This window comes from Diabrotica virgifera, chromosome 3, assembly GCF_917563875.1.
Source record: "Diabrotica virgifera virgifera chromosome 3, PGI_DIABVI_V3a".
In the NCBI taxonomy this organism is placed as follows: Eukaryota; Metazoa; Arthropoda; class Insecta; order Coleoptera; family Chrysomelidae; genus Diabrotica; species Diabrotica virgifera.
This window is the reverse complement of record NC_065445.1, coordinates 163,676,434-163,686,527: the sequence shown is the minus strand read 5'-3', so window position 1 is coordinate 163,686,527 and position 10,094 is coordinate 163,676,434. Positions and strand designations below refer to the sequence as shown.

General features: G+C 35.4%; 1 protein-coding gene across 1 annotated transcript; it reads right to left on the bottom strand.

Annotated features, from left to right (window-relative positions):
* Positions 1-5,746: 5,746 nt before the first annotated feature.
* On the bottom strand, positions 5,747-6,418 carry LOC126882616 (uncharacterized). The gene has a single exon (XM_050647589.1). The coding sequence runs from the start codon at positions 6,416-6,418 to the stop codon at positions 5,747-5,749; it is 672 nt and encodes a 223-aa protein (XP_050503546.1).
* Between the last annotated feature and the right edge of the window lie 3,676 nt (positions 6,419-10,094).

The following is a 10,094-nucleotide window of genomic DNA, read 5'->3' as shown; positions in this document are numbered from 1 at the left end:
CTATTGTATCTACTTTGATTACTTTGATTACTCTGATTACTTCGTACCAATCGTATCAGAGCGAGTAACGACTACTGTATCTACTTTGATTACTCTGATTACTTCGTACTAATCGTATCAGAGCGAGTAACGACTATTGTATCTACAAGTAACCTACTGAGAAATACGATTTTCGATATGATTACCGGTACTCAAATACAAAAGTAACAAAAGTAATAGTAATCAAAGTAACGAATGCTGTAAATGATTACTTGTTATAACGGAATACCTATACAAAATACCTACCTACTGAGAAATACGATTCTCGATATGATTACCGGTACTCAAATACAAAAGTAGCAAAAGTAATCATAGTAATCAAAGTAACGAATACTGTAAATGATTACTTTATACAAAAGTAACGATTTGTAACGAATACTCGAAAGTAACTATAATCAACATTACTAGTGACTTGGGTATTTACTTGAGTAGATAGAGGCATTGTCTAGTTATACAATGCTAGCGGTAATATTTTCGTGTATGCTCGTATGGTGTTTTATGGGTTAAATTGATTTCGTTAAAATACAAATTTGTAGAGCGAGAAAATAAAGAAATGTATTGTACTTTAGAATGGGCTGCGTTTGAAATATTACCAGCGATTACCCATCCAAATATTGTATTGAAGAGTGTGGATAGATTTTTTCCTAATTTTACGATACCCGGTAAGAGGATTTCGTAGTAAGCATCTGCTCCTATCAAAATTTCAATATTTGATTCCATATAAAAATATTTATCAGCCAGGCTGAGATCTTTTGGAATTTTAAGAAAATCAGGGTTGATATTCAATTGCGGTAGCTGGCAAGAAATCTTTGGAATTATTGCACAGTTTAAATTGACATTACGTTCGAAACCAGATGTGTAAAAGCATGATTTTTGCCATTGATTTCGAAGTGAGAGAACTTTGGGCAATGCCACAAACTTGTAGTTCATTGCGAGAAATTTCGGGATTAATTTTATTAGCGAGATTTTCTGTTATAAAAAAATTTTGACTACCAGAGTCAAGTATTGCCTTAGCAAATATGGCATTTCCAGATTTGTCAATTAAAATTACTTGAGCGGTGGGTAAAAGAGTCGAAGAGTGTGTAAAAGGTTTATTTGTAACGGTTAGAGTTACGTTAGGGTTACATTCATCTTCTTGAGAGTCATTAAAAGAAGATGGCTGAGCAATATTTGCGTGGAGTGAGTTAGTGGAATTTATGGCATTTGTGGTGCGGTGTGAGAGACTGCGAGCATCAGCAACTTGTGCTTGCGAATTTGCATCATTATTTAAACGAGAAGCATTATAACGTGTATTTCTGTTACTATTCTGTTGAGCGGTTTGTGCATAGGGCGTAAATCTAGCAGAATTTACATGTGTGCTTGCATTGCGATTATCTTCGGGGTGAGAAGCGTGAGAAGAACGAGTACGTTTAGTGTTTTCTGCATACGAGTTTTGGTGCAGAAGGGTGTGATGGTTTTTAGAACAAATAAAACAACCGCGAGAAATACACTGAGCATGAGCGTGCTTTGTACCGAGACATGTGTCGCGATTTTAAAAAATTATATTTTTCTGAGTGAGAGAGGGCAGCAAATTGCACGTCTATTACGCCAGATCATCCATTTCATAAGTCCATATTTGGAATAGTTTCATATTTTTTTGCTAATTTTTTGCTAATTTATTACCACAAAAACAAATTTTTTGCTCCACCCCTAACCGAGAAACAATGGTTGATGTAGCGTAATATTACGTCACATCAACGATAGCCATATCTCGCGAACCTAAAGAGCTAGAAAATCGTACTACGCGGCATATTTTTTTGCTAATTTATTGCTGTCGATCTGCATATGCAACATACCCCAACACCACCCCTGCTTCCCTTACAGCTAAACAACACCCCCAAAAAACAAAGAAAAATCTTGAAAAATGATTTTTGTGATATAGTTGACGGTTGATATTTAATTGCTAATTTTTTGCTGCCATTAGCCGCAAAAAACAATTTTTTTGCTCCACCCCTAACCGAGAAACAATGGTTGATGTAGCGTAATATTACGTCACATCAACGATAGCCATATCTCGCGAACCTAAAGAGCTCGAAAATCGTACGACGCGGCATATTTTTTTGCTAATTTATTGCTGTCGATCTGAATATGCAACATACCCCAAAACCACCCCTGCTTCCCTTACAGCTAAACAACACCCAAAAAACAACGAAAAATCTTGAAAAATGATTTTTGTGATATAGTTGACAGTTGATATTTAATTGCTAATTTTTTGCTGTCATTAGCCGCAAAAAACAATTTTTTTGCTTCACCCCTAACTGAGAAACAATGGTTGATGTAGCTTAATATTACGTCACATCAACGATAGCCATATCTCGCGAACCTAAAGAGCTAGAAAATCGTACTACGCGGCATATTTTTTTGCTAATTTATTGCTGTCGATCTGCATATGCAACATACCCCAAAACCACCCCTGCTTCCCTTACAGCTAAACAACACCCTCAAAAAACAACGAAAAATCTTGAAAAATGATTTTTGTGATATAGTTGACGGTTGATATTTAATTGCTAATTTTTTGCTGTCATTAGCCGCAAAATCAATTTTTTTGCTCCACCCCTAACCGAGAAACAATGGTTGATGTAGCTTAATATTATGTCACATCATCGATAGCCATATCTCGCGAACCTAAATAGCTAGAAAATCGTACGACGCGGCATATTTTTTTGCTAATTTATTGCTATCTGAATATGCAACATACCCCAAAACCACCCCTGCTTCCCTTACAGCTAAACAACACCCCCAAAAAACAACGAAAAATCTTGAAAAATGATTTTTGTGATATAGTTGACGGTTGATATTTAATTGCTAATTTTTTGCTGTCATTAGCCGCAAAAAACAATTTTTTTGCTCCACCCCTAACCGAGAAACAATGGTTGATGTAGCTTAATATTACGTCACATCAACGATAGCCATATCTCGCGAACCCAAAGAGCTAGAAAATCGTACTACGCGGCATATTTTTTTGCTAATTTATTTCTGTCGATCTGCATATGCAACATACCCCAACACCACCCCTGCTTCCCTTACAGCTAAACAACACCCCAAAAAACAACGAAAAATCTTGAAAAATGATTTTTGTGATATAGTTGACGGTTGATATTTAATTGCTAATTTTTTGCTGTCATTAGCAGCAAAAAACAATTTTTTTGCTCCACCCCTAACTGAGAAACAATGGTTGAAGTATCTTAATATTATGTCACATCATCGATAGCCATATCTCGCGAACCTAAAGAGCTAGAAAATCGTACGACGCGGCATATTTTTTTGCTAATTTATTGCTGTCGATCTGAATATGCAACATACCCCAAAACGTATTTCCCAAATTATTTCCCATTTAGAATAGTTGATTATAATAATTAACTTACGTATAAAAATTATTTTAACAATATTTTGTACGTGTTATGTCAACTGAATACATATATTTATTTTGCTAACCTAAATATATACTTTTATATATACATTGATTTATTACAATTAAGTTTAAAACATCTGAATAGTTCTGCTTCCCTTCCTTTAACAAATATTTTTATATCAAACAAACACTAAACATATCAAAATATCTTGTACCAAAATATACAGTCACTGCGCACGCTAAATAATGACGTCACTGGCTATCTGAATAGTTCTGCTTCCCTTCCTTTAACAAATATTTTTCTATCAAACAAACACTAAACATATCAAAATATCTTGTACCAAAATATACAGTCACTGCGCACGCTAAATAATGACGTCACTGGCTTGATGAAGTTTAATTCGCGTGTATTTTTTTCATACCTAACTTTTTTTATTGGCGTACACGTTAGCGTGTACCTAGACACAGCGAAATATAACCATAATAAAAACTAATGCAAAACTATGTGACGTCACGTGCCGTTTGAACTATTTTATACCGCTGAAGACTTTAAATATGTATTTCTAAGTTATTACGAGTTTTTGAAGCGTGAAATTTTGGAAATCTCATTTTTAAACAAAACTGAACATTATTATGTAATAAAAAAAATTGTGCAAGTTCCCTATTGTTCGAAAAAATTTTATAACAGATTTCGAAAGCTTGTTGCTTGGAAACAGACCGACGCTGTAGGCGGAGGTCTGTTGCCTGTAAGCAACAAACTTGAGAAAGTTGTTAAAAAATTTTTGAGCATTTATCAATGTTCGAGGGAAGCAGGGGTGGTTTTGGTGTATGTTGCATATTCAGATCGACAGCAATAAATTAGCAAAAAAATATGCCGCGTCGTACGATTTTCTAGCTCTTTAGGTTCGCGAGATATGGCTATCGTTGATGTGACGTAATATTACGCTACATCAACCATTGTTTCTCGGTTAGGGGTGGAGCAAAAAAATTGTTTTTTACGGCTAATGACAGTAAAAAATTAGCAATTAAATCTCAACCGTCAACTATATCACAAAAATCATTTTTCAAGATTTTTCGTTGTTTTTTGGGGGTGTTGTTTAGCTGTAAGGGAAGCAGGGGTGGTTTTGGGGTATGTTGCATATTCAGATAGCAATAAATTAGCAAAAAAATATGCCGTGTCGTACGATTTTCTAGCTATTTAGGTTCGCGAGATATGGCTATCGATGATGTGACATAATATTAAGCTACATCAACCATTGTTTCTCAGTTAGGGGTGGAGCAAAAAAATTGTTTTTTACGGCTAATGACAGCAAAAAATAAGCAATTAAATATCAATCGTCAACTATATCACAAAAATCATTTTTCAAGATTTTTCGTTGTTTTTTGGGGGTGTTGTTTAGCTGTAAGGGAAGCAGGGGTGGTTTTGGGGTATGTTGCATATTCAGATCGACAGCAATAAATTAGCAAAAAAATAAGCCGCGTCGTACGATTTTCTAGCTCTTTAGGTTCGCGAGATATGGCTATCGTTGATGTGACGTAATATTACGCTACATCAACCATTGTTTCTCGGTTAGGGGTGGAGCAAAAAAATTAGCAATTAAATATCAACCGTCAACTATATCACAAAAATCATTTTTCAAGATTTTTCGTTGTTTTTTGGGGGTGTTGTTTAGCTGTAAGGGAAGCAGGGGTGGTGTTGGGGTATGTTGCATATGCAGATCGACAGCAATAAATTAGCAAAAAAATATGCCGCGTAGTACGATTTTCTAGCTCTTTAGGTTCGCGAGATATGGCTATCGTTGATGTGACGTAATATTACGCTACATCAACCATTGTTTCTCGGTTAGGGGTGCAGCAAAAAATTTGTTTTTGTGGTAATAAATTAGCAAAAAATTAGCAAAAAAATATGAAACTATTCCAAATATGGTCTTATGAAATGGATGATCTGGCGTAATAGACGTGCAAATTGCCTACATGAATATATCTTGTGCGCTGAATTATTACAGTATTTGCATTTGATGTGATTACTAGAGGAGAGAGGTGGAGAGATATTTAAGAGAAGAGCAGTGGCGTGAGATTTAGCATGTGATTTTTCCCTTTTTGTTTCAGGGATATTTGTGAGGTCTGCGAGAATGTTGCAGCGTTCATTGAGGATCTCAAAAAGTTCGACAATTGTGGGAGTGTAATTTCTATCTCTTCTTTCCTCATAATATCGTTTGGTGGCAAAATCGAGCTTCCTTGTTATTAAATTAATTAAGAGATAATCCCACGATTCGACGGGAACTTGTAGAGCCTTTAAGGAGTCAATATTTCTTTTTAAATCGTTTGTAATATCACTAGTGACCGATAATTGCTCCTTGTGAGTGTAGGGAAATCTATGATAAGATTGATGTGAGAATTGATAATAGCAAGACAGTTGTCGTACTTCCTTTCGAGTATGTCAATAGCGAGATCAAAGTTTTCGTTAGTTACGTCAAGCGAATCAATTAAATTTAAGGGTTCTCCGCGGAGGGAAGATTTCAAATAAATTAGCTTTTGAGCTTTGGTGAGTGTTTGATTATCCTTTATAATGGAGGAAAACAATTGGTAAAATGAGACCCATTTACTGGGCTCGCCATGATATATAGGAACAGAAACAGGTGGTAAGCGTACGTTGAAGTTAGCATGATTACCGTGTTGGTACTGAGAAGGTACCGAAGGAGAAGAATTAACTTTCGAGAATTGCGCCAATTTACCGTCAATTCGAGACATAGCAGAGAAGTGTTTATTTTCAACTTCTTCTCTATTTTCTGTGTGCATATCAGCATTTTTGTGAGTGTCTATCTTATTACAAATATCATTATAATTATTAAATGCATTAATTAAGTGCGTTCTTCTGTGACTAAGTTCAAATGTATCAGTTTGACTTTCGAGAAAATTGCTTATCCAGTTTACATTTCGTTCAAATGATGATTTGCATGTACCAATCTCCCTCTTTAGTGCGTCCATAATTAAAATACAGAATAAACGAGAAAATTTCGGAATATTGCATTGAGTTGAACTGCATTTAAAATAGTGGACCAATATAAAACTTCGACACACAGATATCCATACCAGGTTAATACACATTGTATAAAATATCGTTCAACTATCTGTCTCCTTTTCAGAGGGCCACAGCCCATAACACCGCCCAAAGTCAATGTTGCCAAGCGGCGTATAATAATCCGATTTGCGGATCTGTTTGAGAGTTGTAATTAGTAAAAATAATCAGATATTTGCCTATATGTTTCAGTGTAACCACCAATCTACTACAACAGACTAATAACAAAAATAAACTTATGGTTATTTGTAGCTATTTCCTTTCCTGTAAATATTTTATGGTTAAACGTTATTATGCCTTGTTTGAAGAAATATTATCTAGACAAATGCGATTGGCAACACTGCCCAAAGTAACCGTCTGACTGTTTAGAAAAGGAACTAGAAGAAAGAAAACTAACGAAACTTGCATGTCTGCACAGCCCCAAGGATTATAACCAAACTGAATACAAGCACAAGTCGATTGCATAACCTCTTGCTTTCTACGCATACGCGGTAAGAATGGATTAGTATAAGTTTATTGATATGTACTTAAAACATAGATATAGGTAATTTCACCTAAAATACATCAAAATTTTAATAATTCTATAAATTAATACATATCTAGGTATCCTTCAGTCATACCTAATCGTCGCAGATCTTTACAGACCTAATTATATGAAACTTCGTAAAAAGTCATGTTAATAGATTGAAATTTTTACCATTTATAAAAGCAACTTATTATTTACATTTACACGAAATATTGATTAATACTGACGACTTAATTTATAAAAATATTCATTCGTTTTAGAGAAAAACTTTTAATAGTAGGCCTTTTAAGACCTTAAAGAATAAAAAAGGCCATTTTGGACATTTCGCGGGCTGTTTTGCACCAACAAATTAACGAAATTAAACTTACCGTAGCTCAAATTGTGGCTGTTTTAATTTACTACAATCTTCTATTTAAAAGTTTTTCTCTAAAATGAATGAATGAATATTTTTATAAAATGTTAGTTGTCAGTATTGATCAAGATTTCATGTAAAGTTGTTTTTATAAATGGTAAGGTAAAGATTTCAATTTACCTATTACATGACTTTTTACGAAGTTTCGTATAATTATGTACTTATCTGCAATGATTATGACTGATTATATACAGGGTGTCCCAAAAGTAGCGCAACGGTCGAATATCTCGCGAAATAAACATCGGATTTAAAAACTGAAAAATACGTGTTTAATCATTTTCAAAAATCTATCCAATGACATTAAACACGATCCTCCACTCCACACCCTAGAAGTGGGGTGAGGGTAACTTTAAAATCTTAAAGAAACCCCCAGTTTTTATTGCAGAGTTGGATTCGTCATGAAAAACTAAGCAACATTTATTCGAAACATTTTTTAGAATTGTTGATTGATGAGCTATAAAAATACGATTTATTAGCGCCATTTACCAACAATTCTAAAAAATGTTTCGAATAAATGTTACTTATTGTTTCCTGAGGAATCCAAAGTTGGAATAAAAATGGGGGTTCCTATTTTAGATTTTAGAGTTACCCCCACCCCACCTCCAGGGTGTGGAGTGGGGGATCGTGGTTGGTCTCATTCGATAAGTTTTTGAAAATTATAAAACACGTGTATTTGAGTTGTCATTTGGAAGTGTAATTCTCGAGATATTAGACCAATTTCTATATTTTACCTATGGTATCAGGATAAATTGTTTTTTCCAATTATAGCGCCACCTATCCACAGTTCAAAAAAATGTCTCGAATAAAAGTTACTTACTTTTATGTAAGAAATTCAAATCTGCAATAAAAACTGGGGGTTTCCATTTAAGATTTTAAAGGACCACCTCTAGGAGGTGGAGTGGGGGTCGTGTTTACTGTCATTGGATATACCTATTTTTGAAAATTATTCAACACGTATTTTTCAGTTTTTCGATACGATGTTTATTTCGCCGCAAGTTTCGACCGTTCCGTTACTTTTGGGACACCCTATAGGTAATAATTATTTATGTATTAAGAGCGAAAAGTGCTACATTATTGCTTGAGAGTAATAGTTACCACGCGACGTGTAGCGGAGCGCGTTAATTTCTCGAAAGCAATAATGCCACTTTATGCTTGTAGTACATATGTACCTGCAACATTTTTTTTACAATCATTTAATAAAATGAAACTATTTTTAAATCATTAACTTTATGAGTTTGAATATTCAATTTGTTTGTATTGTATGGATTTATGGTTGCTACTGACGACGCGCCTTTATGAGTACTATGAATTTTCAATTTGTTTGTATTGTATGGTGGTATGGTTGCTACGGACGACGCGCGTTTTTCAAACTTTAACGCACTAGATAAATTCACGGTACTCACTAAACGTCAACTTTTCGTTGCCATTGACAAGCGAAAAAGTCTTCTTTATCAAGTGATTGTAGAAAAAATTATTAAAACTTTGATGTATTTTAGGTGAAATTATATGTTTTAAGTACATATCCATAATACGTAGTCCATTCGTACCGCGTATGCGTAGAAAGCTAGGATATGCAATTCGCTTTTGCTTGTAGTCGGTTCGGGTATAATCCTTGGGCTGTGCGGACATGCAAAAGCAGTTTTGACAGGTTAGTCAGGTTAAAGGTTAGTCTAGTTTTCGCCACAGGTGCGGCTTTCAATTTTTATACGTGATGGGCGGAGCCGTAGCAACTATTTGGGTGGAGTTAAATTTTGACTTGTTTTTGAATGAGTTCAGAATCCAGTAGCCCGATGAACTATTGTATGATGAATTATAATATAATTATTTGAAAACCTTTTGTTGGTCAACAACCTAGAGCAGAGTTGAGCCCAAATACATGTATCGTGTATGATCCGAAATTTTCTCGTCTTTTCTGTACATAAAAATTTCTGTATATAAAATTTAAAAAATTAAAATATTGATTGTCCAGGGACAATCTGTAAATATTGTGATTTTAACGGTACACAAAGAGAGATCGTGGTTGAAAATAGAGTGAGTATGTAGTGTAAAAAGAAATAAAAATTATGCAAAATATTTAAAAAAGAGATGAGCAGATATATATAAAAAATAAAGAGTAAACAAATAAATTGTCCTTTAAAAACACATGCGTACACAAACTTATTGAGTGAATGACAATATGTGGAGTAATATTTAAGGAAATAAAATAGAAGTACATAAAGTTTTTTATTATTGCGATGTTACCTTAGTATGCGTCAAGAAAGCGTTGTTCTTGAAGAATGGGACGGTGTCAACGTGGCGGCGGGCAGCGGGCAGCGAGAGCAGCACCAGGCCGAGGTGGAGGCGATCAGCGGGACAGCAACGGTCCAAGTTGGAGGCAGTCAGCGGGACAGCAAACGGTCCAAGGTGGAGGCGGTCAGCGGGACAGCAACGGTCCAAGGTGGAGGCGATCAGTGGGACAGCAAAGGTCCAAGGTGGAGGCAGTCAGCGGGACAGCGACGGTCTAAGGTGGAGGCGATCAGCGGGACAGCAACGGTCCAAAGGTGGAGGCGGCCAGCGGGACAGCAACGGTCCAAGTTGGAAGCTATCAGCGGGACAGCAACGGTCCAAGGTGGAGGCGGTCAGCGGGACAGCAACGGTCCAAGGTGGA